This window comes from Cinclus cinclus, chromosome Z (assembly GCF_963662255.1).
Source record: "Cinclus cinclus chromosome Z, bCinCin1.1, whole genome shotgun sequence".
In the NCBI taxonomy this organism is placed as follows: domain Eukaryota; kingdom Metazoa; phylum Chordata; class Aves; order Passeriformes; family Cinclidae; genus Cinclus; species Cinclus cinclus.
In genome coordinates this window covers 33,888,790-33,908,327 of record NC_085084.1, presented here as the reverse complement: position 1 = coordinate 33,908,327, position 19,538 = coordinate 33,888,790, and the positions used below count along the sequence as shown (strand labels likewise).

Below are 19,538 nucleotides of genomic sequence, written 5' to 3'. Positions count from 1 at the left end.
TGGGTCCTACCAACAAAGTAGATTTTCCTTTTATGTCCCAGAGAAAGTAGGAGAAGACGGTATGGCATGTCTGTGGAGGGTCTTAGTGTTCAAAGTTACTTTATTTATGGTGTAGAAAGTTTTAAGCATTCCCATGACAAAAAAAAAAGAGAAATTTTAGCACTGTAGGGCAATGACTAGCTGGAATTTCAGGTAGTTGCTTGTACAGTATGTGTGCCTGATAGAGAGAAGACCACATGAGTGAACAGAGCACAACGAATTCATCATGTTTCAAGAGAGGCTTGCTATTTTTGTTGAACTCCCCAGCTCTTTTTCCTTGTTAGCCTTTACTCCCAGTATGTTTGGGTTTGCAGTCTTATATCACTCTAATGCATCAGATGTTCTTGCAAGTTTTTGTGCACTTGGCTGGGAGAGTAATCTGGCAGCTGAAGGAAGAACTAGTTGAAGCTGCCTGCTCTTTTGTGGTGTGCTTGAATTTGTGATATGAAGGGGTACTTGTTAGCTGCTGCTGAATGGTGTGCTGAATGAGTTTTTGTCAGCCTGACAGTTTCTGATTAAGGCAGGGCTGTGGATAAAAGGTGTTGCCTGGAAAACTGTGTCTTGCCAGTAGAATGTGTTGTGCAAAACCTGACTAAAGTATGAAAATAGGAATATAAACCAAATGGGATTGGAAGGAGATTTCTATTTATATGAATTTATATATATTTATGTGGTGGCTGACTGTTCTCTGGAGTATCTTGCTCAAGACTTGGAGCATAGATCTTCTCCAGAAAGGGAGGGTTGATCTTAAAATCACCTTTTAACTTTTCAAGTGTGTTTTGAACTCTGCAGGTGTTAAAATGCAGTTTCTGTTGTGGCCTAGAGACTTGGTAAGTTACAGCACAAAGTTAATCAAGTGATTTTGAGCTTTGTGTTGCTTGTTGGAGAAAAGTGCAGCAGGAGAGCATTGGTTTGCTTAGCTGGCTTGAGTGCTTGAAGTACATCCTGCAGGGTTAATCCTGAAAGAGTTAAGTTTTAGCAGGCCTTATATGTGGATCCAGAGCACAACTAATATCTTAAATTTGCTAAGGGCTTGTAATTAAATGGTCTTTTAAGGTTCCTTCCAACCCAGGCAATTCTCTGGTGTTTTATACTTCTGATTCCTATTTAATATTACTAAAAAGCATTCGGCAGCATTTTCTGTACCTTTTCATAGTAAATGGCATAACTTACTGCACTTCACATGTCTCCTGGAAATGAGCCATGTAAACAGGTGAAGATGATAACCTTGTATTAAGATAGCACTTAACAGTCTTTGTACTTCATATGATTTTTGATGTTTTGCAGGCATAATGCTGTTTTGACCTTTCAAAAGTTCATAGGTGCTGTTTTTACAAGTACAAGGTAGAAAAGACCTGTTTGACTAAACTTGCCAGGGATTTGCTCATAGTGCCAACTTTATGGAAACAAGCTGTTTTAAAAAAACTATTATTCATTCATATATCAACCTGAATTAATAAATTGTTCTCAATACATAGCATAAGCAGGAACTTGATGTTTTAAAAATTTAACTCTTTATATGACTAAACATAAATAGGGACCTTTCAGATCGCTAAGTCACTCTGCTTTACAGTAAACGCTGTGTTTTTTTTAATATAGGTGATTGCAATATACATTCTTGCACTTCTCTGCAAACAGATTACCATTCCCTTTTGTCAGTGGTTGGCATAATTTGCCAGAAGCCTGTGAAAGCATTGGGATTTGCAAACTGGCATTGGTCTGTAGTGATGTGGACTATCTTGTGTGCTTTTAGCTGAGGTGGTGCTCTTTGCTTCCACAGCAGGAGTCCCAGGCTGCCAGTTTGGTGTATCTTACACTGTTTACTCTCTCATATGTGTATATGTAGGTATATGTTGGTGTTACATGTTAGTGATCCTAGTCCCGCTGTTTGAATAAACATTGATTCTAGTGGAAGCTAGTGTGTGAGAGAAACCTCTTGTAACCTGAAGTTTTTACAGTGCAACTGCTTTCCAGGGTAACTGAAGCTGCCTACCTTTGTGATATTAGAGCTAAATATTTTTAACAAGGCAGGCATGTTTCAGTGATGTCTGCCTCAGTTTGGGTAGTGATGTAACTGACCTGCACTTGCTGAAGCTCTTTCACTCCAAGGATGTCATGTGGATGACAAGGACCTGGAATATCCCCACTGAAAGTAGATTCTTCCTCAGCCTCCACAAGCTGTGTGGTAAGTAGTAAGACTTGAAGCTGCAGATGGATCTAACAGGTTTATGGTTCGTCCCTTATGTATTGAAGCATCTAGTATATTGTGTTAGAGAGGCAAGACCTTAAAATACATGCAAGGAGCTTTCCAGCTGTGTGTGTTTATTTTCTATAAAATATATTTTATTTTCTTTTATCATGGTACTTCAGCTGGCAGATCTTACTGTGAAAATTAGCCAGACTGCCATTGTGGTGTTCTGTGTACAACTGCAGTAAAGGGCTTATTATACTATTCTCTATGGAATTTTTCTTCCTGGAGTATGTCAAGTCAGAATGGAAATTGAAAGCTGTAGAATGTAACAGAAGAAAACTATGCAAGCCTGTGGTTTTAGTGACCTAATACTTTAATTCACCGTAAAGAGAAAATAACTGAGAGGGCTCAGATCTTGTATTTCATTTTAGGATTTCTTTAACGTTGTTTTTTTGCAAATGTACTAATTCCCACAGTTATCAAGGACACAGCCATATTACCTTCAAAATTTCTGCACTATTGACCAGCTGTTGCAATTACTTTGTTTTTACTTTTGCTTATTTGAGACATTTAGCGGAATTATTAAAACAGAAGGTAATTTGTAATCTGAATTATTTTCTGCCTTCTGAGTTTCTGGATCTATTGTAGGTAAGTTTTTTCATAATCTTTCTGGTAGCTGTGGCTTTGTGCATGTTAAACTGAAGCTCTTTTTGAAATGCGCTTGGAGCCTAATAATGCTTCCATAATGATTATGAAAGTTTGTATCTGTAGTAAGATGCGTTGATTATTTCAGTTTCCCACTCTTCCCCACCACCTTCTAAACTGAAAAAGCTTACTGAAGAATTTTACTGTGTTAATGTAAGAATTAATTGTTGTGGGGACATACTTCAGTTTCAAATAATGAAAACTTAGGTTTTCTCAGTGTATTTTTTTTCTATGTTCATCTAGCATCTGCAAAGAGAAATGGCTTTTTCCAGCTAATTAGTGTTGCAGATTACTAGTTGTTCTTGTTTGTTAATTACAGCTGTAAACAAGATGTTGCCCTTGGACATACTTTCAAGCACATTTTTTTAGTTGACAGTTAAGACCATCACTAGGGAAAGAAATTATGTTTTGAGGACAACTTATCATTTTTACAAGTTAGAGAAGACCAGAAAAAAACAAAAAACAAGCCATGTGTTTGAAAATAATGTTGGAAGTTAGCCTGTGAAAAAAGTTCCCTAGAGCCGGGAAGTATTTTTCAAACGTAGGATCATGGCACATTTCAGGATATCTTTCAAAACTTTGAGGTTAGGTAGCAGGTAGAAACCTGGACAGAAACCAAAGCAAAATAACCATTCCAAAGTAGTATGTGTTTCTGTGAAGTTTGGGAAAAAAATTTATGTTCAGGTGTGTCCTGTTTTTTACTGGGAGAGAGTTCGTTATTCTCAGCAGTAGGTACGGCGCTGTGCTTTGGAATCAGTATGAAAATAATGCTGATAACACACTGATGGTGTGGCTGTTGCTGAGTAGTGTTTACCCTGAGTCAAGGACTGTCCAGTGTTCTGTGGTCTGCCAGCGAGTGGGTGTGGGAGCACAGCCAGGTCAGGGGAGCTGAACTGGCCAACAATGCATTCTGCACCACAGAACCTTTTGCCCACGTAGTTAATAAACTGGAGGAGTACCCTGAAATGGGGACTGCTCACAGTTCAGGGACAGCATTTGGTATAAGCCAGTGAATGATGAAGAGGTTTTTTTGTCTGTAACTTAGTTTCCGTGGGGTTTCTCTCCTTTATTTCCTTTTATTAGTAGTATTACATGTTACTTTGTTTCAATTACTAAACTGTTCTTCTCTGCCAAGCTTTTTAAATTATTTTTAATTCTTCTCCCTTTTTCCACTGGGATGTGAGGGGGCGTGTTTCTTAGTTGTGGTTGGCTGTTCTTAGTTGCCAGCTGGGTTTAAGCCACAACAAAGTGTCATGCCAGTTTTTTACTTGGGTGAGCACATTACCACAGGTTTTGAAACATCCCAGGAGTTAGAATAAAGTGGTTTGCATCCACTTGCTTATTTAAGGTGACTAGGTGGATACAGTGAGGCAGAATATTGAACATTGCTGGCTGTATTCCTGACAAGGAATAAACTGACTGCAAAAGACAAAGCTGAAATGCCTGGAACATGTTACTATTAATAGTAGTTAAAAATTAAAGGATATAGCTAGCTTTCATAAAAGTGCTTGGTTTGGCAAATTCCATGGTATTCTTTCACCTTGGAGTGGTAAGGATCTTCTGCTTGTAATATGACAAGCTAGTTTGTAAGAAAGTCTGACTGTGTAGTTCCATTTTTATTATTTCAAGTAGTCTGTGGCTGTTGATGGTTATCTTTAAATCCAAGGCAGTAATGGGCATGATTTTCAGTGTTCCTCCTCTTGTAGTGTCCATAAGCATTTGGTGTTTCTTTTGCTTGTGCAACAGCATGCACCTTTCCATGCAGTCCTTGCTTTCAACCACACTTTCTTGTGTTAAGATTTTGTATTTGAATATGGTGGATCTCTGTTAATAACCTTCAGCTGATGTCTCTTTTGGCTTGTTGAACATATTTTATCAGGTTCATGTAATGTTCATCCATGGTATCCCCCCACCACAAGCTTTCTCCTCATGGTACAGGGATTACCAGAGCTGCGCCATCACTTTCATATCCAGCAACAGCAAGCTTGTGTTGATGAAGCACAAGATGATGTTCTTCACATGTGAAGAACTGTAAGCTATAAGGCAGGAGGATGGCACCAAATTAAGGAAGAGTTGAACCTGGCTGAGATTAGACATATGCTACTTACTGTATGGCAGGATATGCTGTCATCTACTTTGATCTGTGTTTGATCCTTTTGATTCATTCTTCAACTTGTGTTTTTCTAGATTTAGAGCAATAGCTGAGAAATGGTTTGGGAGAAAGGCACTGAAGTGTCAAATACTGAAATCTAGTAGTGATCATAGTTTACAGGTGTTTTCTTACAAACTGCTCAGCTTTGCCTGCTCAGTGATGTATGAGTTGTGTTTTCAGTAAATAGAATCCATCTGCTGGAACTACAAGCAAACTGCAGTTAAATTAGCAATTGCTCAATGGCTTATCCAAGTTCCCTCACTTTGCTAAGCTGCTTTTACAATTCAGTTCAAGCCTTAATGCAAACTAAATTATAGTTTGAAACTTGAACAATAACTTATATTAAGAGTAAATAGAAAGGTTGATGGTATTCTTTACTTAATTGTTTAGCCCTTCTTGCTAGACAGCATTCATGTAGGGAGTTTCAGATAGTGCTGCATTAATTGTTTGTCTGAGTGTGTGCTCCTAGCCTTATTCAGTGTCAAGAAAATACTGTGGTAGTCTCCATGGCATTAATCACAGGTAACAGTAGTGACTTAAAAAGATGAGGCAACTTTTTTGTAGAAGAGCTGGTACCAGCTGACCATCCTGGCTCACAAGATCTCTGTGGGATTGTCACTCTGCAGGATCATTCTTACATATTGTAGAGCATTCCAATGTCTTAAATTGCACATCCACACAGACAAAAGGATTGAATGTTTCTTACTCCTATATCTGAAATGAGATTAAACTCTTCATGCTTCTGAAGTTGGGCTGGAGTCTAGTAGTATTGCCTTTTCTATGGCCACACTGGCTTGCTTTCAGGACAGCATAGACTACTACTTGCAGCTTTTAGATTGATACTTGCATAATCCTGTGGGTTTTCTGTAGTGCTGCTTTTGCATTTGTGTACTGGTAATGGAACACATCTTCACCCTGAAATTTTAGGACACTTGAAAAAATTACATGAGTCCATGAGATGAATTCTAATGAGTTTTGTATATGGTTTTTATATGTTGTCATGGATGTTTCTGTTAACAGCGTTCTTCCACAAGTGCATACAACCTTTGGAGTCATGAAAGGCAGAATAAAACCTGATGTCAAGTTTCTGTGAATTTGACTTGGTCGTGATGACAAAAACATGAAGCTGGCTTGTTCTTGCAGTAGTTTAGTGGATCTTTGCCAATTAACTTCATACACAGAGACAGAAGTTTATAGCTCTAAACACAATTTAGTTTATTAAAAACAGTGCTTGTAAAATGGCGATTTGCATGGCTGGAAGCAAAAAATACATTATGGCTTACTAGAAAAAGGACTTCTCTTTCAGTCAAGGTCTGGATGACAGTTTTTGGAGGAGTTAAGCACTGAAAGCAGCATATGTAGCTAAAGTTAAATTATAAGAAGAAATAAGAGCCTCAATTTTCTGGAATTCCTATGAGTTTTCTTTCTGTAGACTTGTAGGCAATAACTTTCAGTTGCTGTACTTTTATGAACCTCAGAGTTACGTTCCTCATTGCAATACTGATGCAAATAGTATGTCCAATAGTATGTAAACCCATTTGGGTTTTTTTTCAAGTTAGGTTTTTTGCCATTTCTTCTGTGATATTGGAGTTCTTACTGGTTATAATCCTATAATTTAACTCTTTTGTAATAAGATCTTTTTTGCAGAAGTTGAAGTAGCCTGATATGTCTGAAAAGATGGCATGGTGACTATTGTAGAAATTCCAATTTTTTTAAATGTATGCTTATCAATAATTTTTGGTTGTCCTTTGGGAATATATGAATGTTTGTATTAGAAAATGAAAAATTGTTTTATCCCTTAGTGACGTGTATTAATATGAAGATGTGTTATGAGGTTGTAAATGTTTGGGGTTTTTTCTTGTTTGATACACCTGTCTGAATGGTTAATTATGACAGTTTTTGGTTTTCCATTCCAAAATTTAGTTGGGCTGCTTTTCTTACATTACTTTTACCTGTTAATGACAACTTAAAAGCAGCAGCTCTTCTTGCTCCTTAAAATTAACTAATACATTGCATAGAACTCATTCAGTCTTACCTGCCCAGTATATTCCGAAAAGGTTTTTTGAGAGCTTGACTGTTTGTAGAGCTTGTCTTGACTCTTGTTTTTTGTAGGGAAAAAAAGCTTACCTGATACTTTCAATTATTTATTTTGCTTGACCTTCAGACATTGCAGGAATGTTTAGTAATTCCAGAGAGGATGCAGAATTATGTGGTACTCTGGTAATGTATTCAACAATTGCTTCCAAAGTTAGCTTGCTCAGCCCTTTCACTGGGTATTCCATATCTCCGATGAGAAACAGCAGCCAAGGACTCCCTCATGTGGTGTGTGTCCCAGACTTTCAGAACAGTACTGCATTGTCAAAAGGCTGTTCTGGTTCATGCAAGTACGAAGTGTGTGTTAAAATGATGTGAGTGGTTGGCTGTGGGAGCAAATGCAGCAATGGAAGCTCTTCTACTGCTTTAGTTGCCCTCCTTTCAGCATCTGCCAGTTGTCTGGTAATAATACCATTGAATACTAATGGAGCTGTGCTGGGGGGAAGAAAGGTACCCTCTGTATGCTCAAGCAAAGAAGTTCTGCAATGCTGGCTCTAGATTCTGTCAGGGAAGACAAGTTTCTTGCATATGGATGTCGGAAAATTATCTTCAGCAGCAGCTGTCTAGAGAGGGAGATCATGATGACACGTGCTTAGTACGTAGCTGGCAGGAGACATTAGGACCAGGCTTTACATAGTCCAGAAATGTCTAGGGTTAAACTTGTTGAAATTTCTGCCCAAAAGGCATTCAGAGAAGACCTAATAGAATACCAAGATGGCTTAATCAGTCATGAAATAAAACTACTGTTTTAATCAGCTTCTGTCTAATCTGTTAGGAGGCAGAAAGCAATATCCATCCTTCTCAGGTGCTATAAATTGTTGCATTGCTGCTGAAAAGGTGGCAGTTAACTTCACTGTGTATTTGTGTGGGACTCCACCTCTCTTGAAAGGGCTTATTGAAGTACCTGTTAGATTAAATGTTGTGTTAATCTACCTTTCAAGTCTTACTGTTAATGTATAGCACATACTTCATTTTGCATTAAGTGTTCAATAACTAAGAGATGAAATTCAGATAACTGAACTCTTAAATAGTTTGTTTTGGAAAGGAACTTGAAAGATCATCTAGTTCTAACCCTCCTTCCTTAAACAGGGACACTTTACCCTAGAACAGATTATACAAATCCCCATCCAGACTAGCCTTGAACTTTTCTAGGGATGGGGTATCCACAGTTTCTCTGGGCAACCTGTTTCGTTGTATCACCATACCCACAGTAAAGCATTTCTTTCTTACACCTGATCTAAATATTTCTTCCAGTTTAAAGCTATTTCTCCTTGTTGTATGGCTACCTGCCCTTGTAAAATATCACTTTGCAGCTCTCTTAGGCTCCTTTTACGTATTGGCAGGTGCTGTAAGATGTCTCTGGAGCCTACACTTCTGCATGCAAAGCAAGCCCAGTTTTTTTAGCCTGTCTTCACAGGAGAGGTGCTGCATAATCCCCTCTCTCCCCTGGTACCCACACTGCTTTGGATGGAGCCCAGGATATGTTTGACTTTCTGGGTTGGGAGTGCAAACTTGCTGAGGGTGCTTTGATCCCATTGTCTGTGTTGGTAACAGAGTGAAATGGGGCCGGTCCCAATACTGACCCCATACAAACACTATTTGATTCTTGTCCTTAGTGTCCACTGGGACTTTGAGACATTGACTGCAGCTCTTTGAGTGTGAACATCCAGCCATTTCCTTAACCACCATTGAATCCATGTTTCTCCATCCTACAGACAAGAGCATTATATGGGACAGTATCAAATGCTTTGCACAACTGCATGTAGATGACATCAGTCACTCTTCCCTCATTCACCAATACTTCAAACCTATTGTAGAAGGCCACCAAATTTGCCTGGCACAATTTACCCTTGGTGAAATCATGCTGGCTGTTGTCACTTCTCTGTTTTCCGTGTATCTTATTGTTATTGGAGGATCTGCCTCATGATCTCACACGCAGAGATGAGACTGACAAGCCTATAGCTCCCCTACTTTATTATTTCCCTTTTTGAAAGTGGAGGTTATTTTTCTACTTTTCCAGTTAGTGGGAACTTCATCAGACTGCCACAGCTTCTCAAATATGATCAATAATGGTTTAGCCATTTCCTGTGCCAGTTCCCTTAGGAACCCATGGGTGTATCTGACCAGGTCTTACAGACTTGTGGACCTTGAGGTCCCTTAGATGGTTTTGAACATGATGCTTTTGCACAGTGAGTGGTTCTTCATTTTCCCAGTCCCTTATTTGCCCTCTATAACTTGGGCAGTGTGGCTGGAGTGCTTGCAGGTGAAGACTGAGGTAAGAAAAGTTGTTCAGTATCCCTCAGACTTTCCCTGCTAATCCAGTCATCTTCCTGTCCTAGAGAGGGCCCATGTTTTCCCTAACCTTTTCTTTCACCAGCTTTCTGTGTAGATGATGTTCTTGTTTGCTTTGACATCCCTGTCCAGATTTAATTACTTAGCTTTGAGAGGGTTCTATCCTGCTTTAAGGAATGTTGCTGCTACCTTTAAAAGCAAAACATTAAAAATGGGTGTCACCTCTATCATACCTATTTTGCATGACCTCTTTTCTGTCTTGATGGTGTCTGTTTGTTCTGAGTATTGGACAGCAGAGTATTTTCTTGGGGCTTTTACAACTGTGTGCATTATTTGTAGTTTATGGGAAACAATTTGTAAGCAACTTCGGTAGGATATAACAAGTTCATTTGTGGCTCTTCTCTGAAAAGTATTGTGAATTAGCCTGTGTATTTTTGAAGCTAAAATAAGACTCATCTTTCGAAGCACAATAGTAAATGCAGGAGCACTGTGACCATGTCTGTGATTTCCTATTTACTTATTTCAACTTAATTTCTTTGACCTTTCGGTGATAGGTGCTTCTGAAGTCTCCTTTCCTCTCCTAAATACTGAATCACTGTGTACATTATTGTTTTTTAATGGTACAGTATTTCATTTGTGCTTTTCTGGTGTACACTTGGATGTTCCATTAGTCTCTTGAGCAGTGATTGGACTGATTGGAATTAAATTGTTTGAGAACTTTTTTGTCCTTCCCCTCTCCAAATCCATTTCATATATTGACTGTAGTGCCAAAAAGCAACTTGGCATTATCTAATTAATTACTGTTTAATTTGCATCATCTTACATGTCGATCAGGTCATATTTATGAAGCTCAAAAACATAAAATAAAAATGGAACCGTTTCCCACATTAAACTGAATAGTATAGTTCTTCCTGCGCTTTTTCTTGTGGGCCATGAAGGTTGAGTATTTGTCAGTTGCTAATGGATATAGCTTGTTTGGGTTCAAAGAGATGCCTAACTGAAGAGGGTTTTTTTGTCACTTGTGCTTGAATTTGACTTTGTTACAAGTGTCAGTTACATAAAACATAAAATGTAATTAATAATTGTGAACTTTAAATGTGAACTTTGAAATTGCAGCTTTTGTTCTGGCTTCTTTGCTGTCTTACAGACTTGTGAGATGCACTACTTCTGCTACATGGCTTTTGGTTTTTTGGATTTTTTTTTTTTTAAGAAAAGTTCAAGTCAGCCTGCTTTTCCCCATTTATTTCCTCATTCCTTCCAGATAATTTGATCATTTTTACTTACTGTAATTCAGGTGACTTTTACCAATCATTTTACTAACTATTGGGATTTTTCTGCACCATGTTGTCTATTATTTATAGTGCCAAAACCAAAATCTAGTAGGAGGTTTACAGAAACACGTTTAAACAGCTTTGCAGAGTAGCCACAAGAACTGTCCAGAAGATTAAGCTTAATTGGTAGCTAAATAAGAAACTCTTGATACTAATTTATTTAGGATAATCTAAATTTAATACTACTTGTAGATCTGAGTTATGAAATACAGAGCTGATGAAACAAGTAGTCTCTTGTCTGTGTTAAGGTTGAGTAATCCTTAATTTTGAAGATCCTCAAAAAGCAAAACTGGTTATTCAAAATACCTAAACACATAGTATCAGACAGAGCACCAGGACAGCTAACTTGCAGAGATGTAGGAGTTTTTTCAGACAGTGTCATTAATCAATAAATTAGAAACAGAAAGCTGATACAAGAGCCTACTGGAGCTGACCTGGTCTTAGTAGACTAAGCAGCTGTTTGAAACACATGCAAGTCTGAGGGTTGTTTTACTTCTGCCTAGCTTGTGGAATATTTACCTTCTTTCTTTTGTCACCTTTTTGCAAACTCAGACACGTAATCTATTTTTAAGTGTGTTACTAGAGTTGGAGATGGATGTGTGTTCTGCAGGACACTACTATCTTGGCAAATGGAGTTTGGTGTGGAAGAAGCGCAGATGGAAGAGTCCAGTTCTCTCATTAAGTTCAGTCCTTACCTTCAGGCAATACAGCTAATCATTATATTCATTAAATAATGAAGTTCCTCTTAAATATCCTAAATGGTGGCTGATTCGGTGTAAGTCTAGCTTGTTTTGTCTTGAAAGCAAATGTTTAGACATTGAGGAATGAGGAAAAACTGCACAGAACTAGTTTGAGTTAATTTGGCCAGTTGCCACTAATTTTATTTTAGTGAAATTTGTGCATGTAGGTGTGGTGGTCTCTCTGTCTAAAATCCCCAGTAATATGAGACTCCTCTTTAGCTTGTACAGCGATAGTGTTTCTTGTAAGTTTGGACTGAAGTTCTTTTCACTTAGAACTTGGTTACAAGGAAGAAATGAGTTTCTAATTTTGTACTTCCACACCACCTATCAGACACAGCTTGGAATGAGATCTGATGGGGTGTTTGGAATAGCTGCATCTACTGCATTTTCTTAAGTGCTTGTCCGAATTTTCTGGAACTCAGCCATCAGTCTATGAACTGATGAAGTACCTGAAAAGCGGTTAATATAAGCAGGAAGATGTAAGAGTGGTTCCTCAAACACTGATTCCAGAAATCAGGTTTGATTCACAATTAATTGCACTGCTTGTTCAAATCAACGTTTATCCTTGTGTGCTGTGAAGAAGGTAATTTTTGGACTCTCAATTATTGTTAATGTCTAATTAAACCACTAATCTTTAGGCATAAATTTAATGTCTAAGAAGTTTTGCATTTTCTTAACCTTTCTAAATAAAATAAGGACTTCAGAGAAGATTTCTGAATTTTAGATGGTAACCTAAGTAAAACAAAACTGGAGTAAATAGAATCTCATCCACAGATTCACTGAAGGTGAAAAGAACTTCTGGAGCTAATCTAGTCATTTCATGTTTATCAAGCAGATTTCCTCCAGCAGATTGCTCAGGATCATGTTCATGCAGACTCTTGAGTATCTCCAGGAATGGAGATTTTACAACCCCTTTGGTTGCCTCTTTCAAGTGTTCTACCATTCTCATGGTGAAAGGTTTTCTTTGATTGTAAAATCCTAGAATAAAATTGCATAAATTATTTCAACTTGTTCTGAATAGATTTCTGGGATTTTGGTGCACCTTCCTAGGCTAGTGTCCTAATATTTATCAAGTTTAACTAACAGTGTCTCCAGAAGAATGGTCATTAATTGAATCCTTTATAGCAGTTGGGTAAGCTCTTTGCAGCAGTCTGGTTGTTTTTTATATGAAAGGCAGATCACATCCAACAGAGAGGGATAGGAGAAATATTCTCTTCCCATCTTTTTCTGTTAGATCTGGAATGAGCAAGTGTTGAATTGGAAGCATCCTGCATGCAATAGCTTTCTCTTAGAGATTTTAACATCTTTTAAGGTTGTAATTTAAAAGGGCCTCCTCAGGAGGTTAATGACAAACAGGTGAAATCAGCATTTCTGTATTAGGAGATAACATTGAAATGGGTCATGCACAAAAAGATTCCTTTTTTTTGGAAATGCTGTTGGGAAGAGTTTCTGCAGACAGTAGGAGTGATGGAGGTGACAGGTATAGAAATTGCTCTACTGTAATCATGCTAATTAGTAAAAAGGCTTCTAGGATTAGAAACTTAGCAATATCTAGGTACAGCTGTAAATGAATATAGAAATGCTTTTGGTATTTCCATGTGGTTTGTTACAGAAACATGTCAAACTGCTGTGTATGAAGGCATGAAAATCATGGAGTTTAACCACCTGCTCAGAGCAGGGTTCTCTAGAGTAGACGTTCAGTCTTCTGTCTTGGTGGGGTTTGGATTCTCTGTTTAAGTATGTATTGACCTGTTCATAGATCATCTGCACAATTTTTTTGCCTCAGGTGGTTTGAGGGCATTTGAGAGAATGTTAGTAATTTTGGGGAGTGGGATGGTGGTGTCCTCTGGCCCTTGGTGCCATGGTAGGCATGATAGGTGCAAAATTGTAAATACCAGTGATGATGGGGCTAGTTAGTAAACTCTCTTATGGTATTCAATTAACTGCAAAATTTCCTGTTTTTTTTTTTTTTGCATTACATATTGCTAAATGTATCCTGTATAGACACCATACAAAAATTTGATACAGCATGAGTTCCGTTACATCTTTTTTGGACAAAAAATGATTAATTTGTGCTTTGTGTGTAGTGTTGTTTATGCTTTTATATTGTACCCAAGCTAATCATTCCAGGTACCATTTTGTAAATCAGATATTTCGAATGCTTCCCTATGGCTTGACAGTTTGTTTTTTACCTTGTTTTGGTGTCTTAAAAAACCCCAAAAAACCTCAAACCAAAAAAGCACCTACGAGAATGCGAGTGCTTCTGGAAAGATTGGTGCTAATAAGTGATAGTATTCTTGCTAACTATATATTTTCACTATGTTAAAATATTTCACCTATTTGCATTCTTATGCGCTAAAAGTACTTCTAAAGTAGGATGCTAGTTAGGGATAGTATACTGTAGGTTTTTAAGTTGTCAGAAGATGACTACTGCTAAACTCAAGTGTTCAATATGTGCTTAGGTAAAACTAGTGCCTAGAAAGGGGCTGTTGTTCAGAGATAAGAACTAATTAAAAAGGCTTTATGTCCGTCTGTCATCTGAATTTCCAACACTAAAGAAACCTGAAAATAATGCTGCATCTTTGGTTGATACTTAGTTCTTGATCTGATACTTGTACCTGTTTTGAATATTGGAGCAAAACGAGCCTTTAAACTCCTTGTTACTGAAAGGCTCTGTGTAATGTATGAATAACATCTGTGATTTTTTTTTTTTTACTTTTAATTTGGCTCAAATTTTGACAGTGGGTGACTTTTTCAAATGTACTTCGTTTTCAAGCAATAGTCCAGAATTTTGCTGCTAATACTTCTTATGTTCAATAAAAAAGCTTGCTAGTGAGTAGTGGATTCTTGATGTCACTTTAAAGTCGGTGCTTCTGCACATCCTCTGGTGTGTAGCAGATCATAATGCACTTCTGAACCTACTCTGATTATCAGTTTTTAAGTCTTGCATTAAACTGAATGTGGCAATTTCTGTGTTGAACAGAACAGAGGAAGCTATTTGAAATCTACCAATGCTAGTGGAAAAACTAGATGTTGTGACCCTTTGTAGTTTTGTTCTTTGGAGTGAGTACTGTTCTTCAGTATAAGCAATGTTTGCTCAGTGTGTGTCTGTAGGTTTTAAATAGTTAGCTATTCATTGTGTCACTGCAATACTAATTATGATTTGTCTTTCTAATCAGGTCAGAGCTTGGGTTATGGTTTTGTGAACTATGTTGACCCCAAGGATGCTGAAAAAGCTATCAATACCCTGAATGGATTGAGACTTCAGACTAAGACTATAAAGGTATGTAGTATTAAAATAATTTAAAGAAACTGAACTGTTTTGACTTCCTTATTTACCTTTTCCAAGTGTAACAAGCATTCAGCTAATGTCAGTAGAATAAACTAGGATTTCATCTAGTAAATGGTCCTTTGAAATCCTTTGTTATAGAGTTAGATTAAGTATAGCAAGTATAGAAAATTGCATTTTCTTAACCCACTTAACACTTGGGATGTACAGTTGAATTATTTTAACTGAGAAATTGTTATATACCCTAGTTGAAGAAATGCAGCATTACATGTTGTTTAAACACCATGTGCTTCCTCATTTTCTCAAAGATGATACAACTTCCTTATTAATACTTCAGGTTTTATGTTGCTGGTTGTCTTGTTACAAATCTTCAGAATGAAATGCTGAAATAACTATTAGTTATTTATGAATTACTCTATTTCTAGGGTTCTGGTCTTTACATCTCTAATGTTTGGTATTCCTGTATTTTTCTGTTATGTTACAACTCCTTACACACTTGTTGACTTACTCAGTTTCTCAGATTTCTAGAAACAAGTCTTGAGAGCTACTTCCCTCATCTCCTCTTTTAATCCAATAATAGAAGACTGAGGATACTCATTTGAGCAATTGAGGTCTGAAATTCTGAGAGGAGATTAAATAAAATTATCAGGAAATGCAGACTTTTGAACTTGTTTCACAGGTGTTGGTGCCTGAAGGCAGTATAGTTCCAACTAGCCCATTTTTCCTCATTAAACATCAGGGTTTGCTAGCTGATCACTTGGATAGTGGCTGCCTTGTAGCAAGGAGCATACTTGAGATATGAAATAAAGTTCACCTCTAAGAATATTTAGAGAATATTCTTTGGCTACAAACACTATTTTGTCATCATCACCTAGTTGACTGCCCTACTGTAGAAAGTTGAGTAATCAGAAGAGCTAGTTAAGACTTCAGTAGAAGAGTGAATACTAAGCATTCAGCTTTACAAATGCCCAACAAGTGCTGTATAGCAAGGGAAGATTTGAAATGAGGGTGTGCTGCATGTTCATTAGTGTTCTTTGAGTCATTGTCATTAAAACTTGGCATTATGCAATGTGATTTCACTTGGTGTCTGGAACCACTACTTAGATTTAGAAGATTCATTGTAAAGGAATTATCCTCTAACTTAACTGTTCAGTAGCCTTAAGAAATTTTACCCATACTAGTACTCTTGAAAACACTTTAAACACTAAATGAAAAATAGCAAAATACTGGAAAAAAAAAGAGATGCTGCTTTGATCTCACAGTTCACTACAACAGATAGAAAAGATTGAGATTGTTCCTGTCTTCACCACTGATACTAGAGAGAAATTTTGGTGGTGTCTCTTCTTTGTAGTAATTTTTTGATTGGTTAATATTCTCAGGTAGCAATGAAGTATGCATGAATTGTGCAAAAACTCTTATTAAAATACCAGAGGTGAGCAAGCTGTGAAGATGAGAGAAACCCTTTTTACCTTTTTTTTTGTTTGTTTTTATTTCCTCCCACCCACCTCTCCACTAGTATTAAAGAACATTGACCTAGTAAGGAGCAAATCCTGTGACAAAGTTTAATTTAAAACTAGTGAGACTTGATGATGTTGTCCAGCAGCAAAGGCTGAAAGAGGGGCTATGATGCCAGAGCATTTAGTGGTCTTGACAGGGTAATTAAATACCTCAGGACTGTATTCTTAAGATCAAATTACACTGTTCTAGCAGACCTGAAACAGGAGATCATCCTTTCTTGGAAGAAAGGTAAAGATGTTTTTATTCCCTTAAATTTCTGCAGTTACATAAATTATAATTATACAGTCTTTTACCTGTGTTAACAGTTAAAGCTTTGACAGCATTTTTATTTTAGTATGCACACACATCTTTTTACCCCCAGGTGAAATTTGTTCTTCACTGAAATTCAGATCTCCTTAGACTTTGAATGTTACTTATGCAGCTTAAGATGGCTGCTTGTTCTTCATGTAGCTGAGTAATACTGAGAGGAGGATTCAGTTCTTGCAGCAAGTGACAGCAATGTGCATTATCCCACATTATGGGCAGGTGGTTGCTTGTCTGTTCATGCAGCATGCCAGGCCAAACCATAAAACGTAAAATGTTTATCAGTCACAGTTTTTCTGTTTGAGCCGTAAGTGCCATGTTGCTGCTGTTTAAAGTGTCTTGCAAGAGCCCATCCCTGTTTCTGTGAGGGAGAGAATCCTTGGATCAGTGTAGCTTACCATAAGGTTGCTGAGCAACTTTGCAGCCACAAGTTCTGCAGTTCAGTAATATCATTCCTGAGTTTGCATAGGGAATTCCTGACACAGAAATGGAGATTTTGGAAGGGCCAAAAGTACTGTGTAGAGTTGATGGAAGTCTGCAAACATTGCTTAAACACCAAGTCTTATGCAACTAAAAACAGTCTACAAAACTAACAAAAAACTGCTTGTTAGTGCTAAGAAAAATGCTACATCTTTGTACCCTGCCCTAGCCATGCTACACAAAGCCGTCTGAGAAGGTTGTGGCTCTCTGCATGGATTCAAAATGCCAGGCATAGAGATCTGTTACAGTCTGTTTTAAGGGGGGTGGTTGTTTGGTTAGTTGGGTTTTTTAAATTATTATTATTTTGTTTTAAGTCCATTATCTGTTTTCTTCTTAAGGGGGTTTTTATTAATGTAAAACATGCTTATGCTTACTGTAGAAATTATGTCAGTCTTGAGACAAATAGACCTCTGTTAATCTAGCAGCTTTCAAGTTTTTTTTGTCATATTAAATGTTGACTCTGTTGTTTTTCGTCCATGCAGTAATAGGTTTTCTAGAAAGGTGGTAAGATATTCCAGTGAACTGTAAGTTATAATGGATATGGTTTGTGCATTTCCAGATGTGCCTGTGGGACAGTGCAAGAATCCCAAGTGTCGTGTTTGCTGGAGTCTCTGTCAGTAGTAGAAGCTCCTTAGATATAACCTTAGGTTTACTCATTTCCTTCAAGAGAATAATTGAGGTCTTGTGTTTTAAGATGCTATAGCTGTTTGTATTATGCATGTGGAAGGCTTAATATTATACTGTGTACTCCTGTCCTCCATGAAAAATAACTGCTTTTTTATTCCTAGTGCATCTGAAACTCCTGTGCTCTTATTGTTTGGACATGAGTGGGGATCAGAATAATGAATGTGGAATATGAGATGTTTTGAGACTCTTAAGATGTGAAAAGTATGAAATGGAAAGCGTTTGGAGACTTGATCTCCTTTCATTTTATATTTTATTTTTACTTAAATTCTAAGTTAAGTATTTCTTACGTTTTGCAAGACAGTGATAGTTATGGACTGCAGGTTTTAAAGTGCTCTTCTGTGTTGGTCTTTCAAGGGCAAAACAGAATCACTATTCTGTGATTGTAGTGCATAATTCCTATCTCATGTTTTATGTCAGTGAACTTGATAATAGTTTTCTTCTCAGTCAGTCATGACCCTGACTGAAAATTGTTGCAGTATCCTGAGCACTTCTGGGAAGACCTCTGCTTCAGTTTCCATCAGTGGCAGGATTTATAGCTGGATTGTGTTCGTAGCACATATGTACACTTGCTCCTCCTGTTCACCAAGTGGTGCTTTGGGTGTCAGTTGCTTAAGGCCAAGTCTTCTGAAAGCCTATTTCTGTACTATATACACCAGCATTTTATGAAATCTTCCTCTTTAAGCAGGGTGCTGTCCTTAATTGGTTATATCCCGAGGAAGACTTCTGGTCCTCATACTCTCCAGTCTATAAAGACTGGTCTTCAGTCTGAATTTTTCAGGTTGGTCCATTCATGCCCTCAGCTGAGTGGCAGCAGATGTGGATCCTATGACCCACCTCAGGCCTGTGACTCTGGTATGGGTTGTAGCTGTCAGGGCTGGAACACTTTGAGGGCTGAACTAAAATAATGGAACCTCTTCTGATGATAATGCTGGAAGGCTTTTGCTTCAGTGTCTGTTTTTTTTCAGTGCATTCTCTGTTGTACAGTAGGCTGTAAAGCAAGACCATTATGGGATATGTTTGTATTTATCAGCTTGATCTAAACTTGCAAGCAAAGCTGTGTTGAGCCTTTTTTAGTTCCACAGAGCTGGGTGTAAGTTGCCTTTACAAAGGAAAGTCTGGATTTCCAGTTTGCTCTGTCCACTGAAATGTGGTGCTGCAGGCTTCCACCATGAACTCAGCGCAGCATGTATGTGTTCAGCAAGGTATCTGTGTGTACTGGGAAAAGTGATCTTGAAGCTTTGCTTGGAGTGGAACAATTTAAGGGGAGAGAGGAAATAAACTTGATGAATATACAGCAGTGTACTCTCCTGTTTCAGGCAGTGACCTGTCACTGGCTGGTGACTGCTGAGACCTTGTCTCCGTGCTGGGCTACAGCAACTTCATACTAGAAATCAAATTAAGAAGAGTTCTTGAATCATGGTATCTTACACAAATTAAAGTACAAGTTAAGAACACTTGACTGGCACAACGGCCTCTTGAGAACCTTGCTTTAAGAAAAGCAGTATGTCCTTGTTTTTATTGTGCTTGCCAAGGAGGCATACTTGTTCCTAATGTATTCTTTTTTGCAATATAAATGTCTGCTCTGTAGGTATGTTTAACACATTTTCAACTGGATATACCAGATAGTAGCTTTTTTGTTGACTTTTTTCTTCTGCGGAAACATGCATTTTAAAAGAACTGGACACTACAGGGAAAGCAGTGTTTTAAGTAGGAAGAT

General features: G+C 37.7%; 1 protein-coding gene across 6 annotated transcripts in view; it reads left to right on the top strand.

Annotated features, from left to right (window-relative positions):
- The window catches only part of ELAVL2 (ELAV like RNA binding protein 2), a 42,558-nt gene that overhangs the window by 9,548 nt on the left and 13,472 nt on the right, over window positions 1-19,538 (top strand). For all 6 annotated transcript variants that reach the window (XM_062512727.1, XM_062512728.1, XM_062512724.1 and 3 more), the window contains exon 3: window positions 14,724-14,827. In XM_062512727.1, the coding sequence (XP_062368711.1) occupies window positions 14,724-14,827 (104 nt within the window). The remainder of the gene's footprint in view (window positions 1-14,723; window positions 14,828-19,538) is intronic.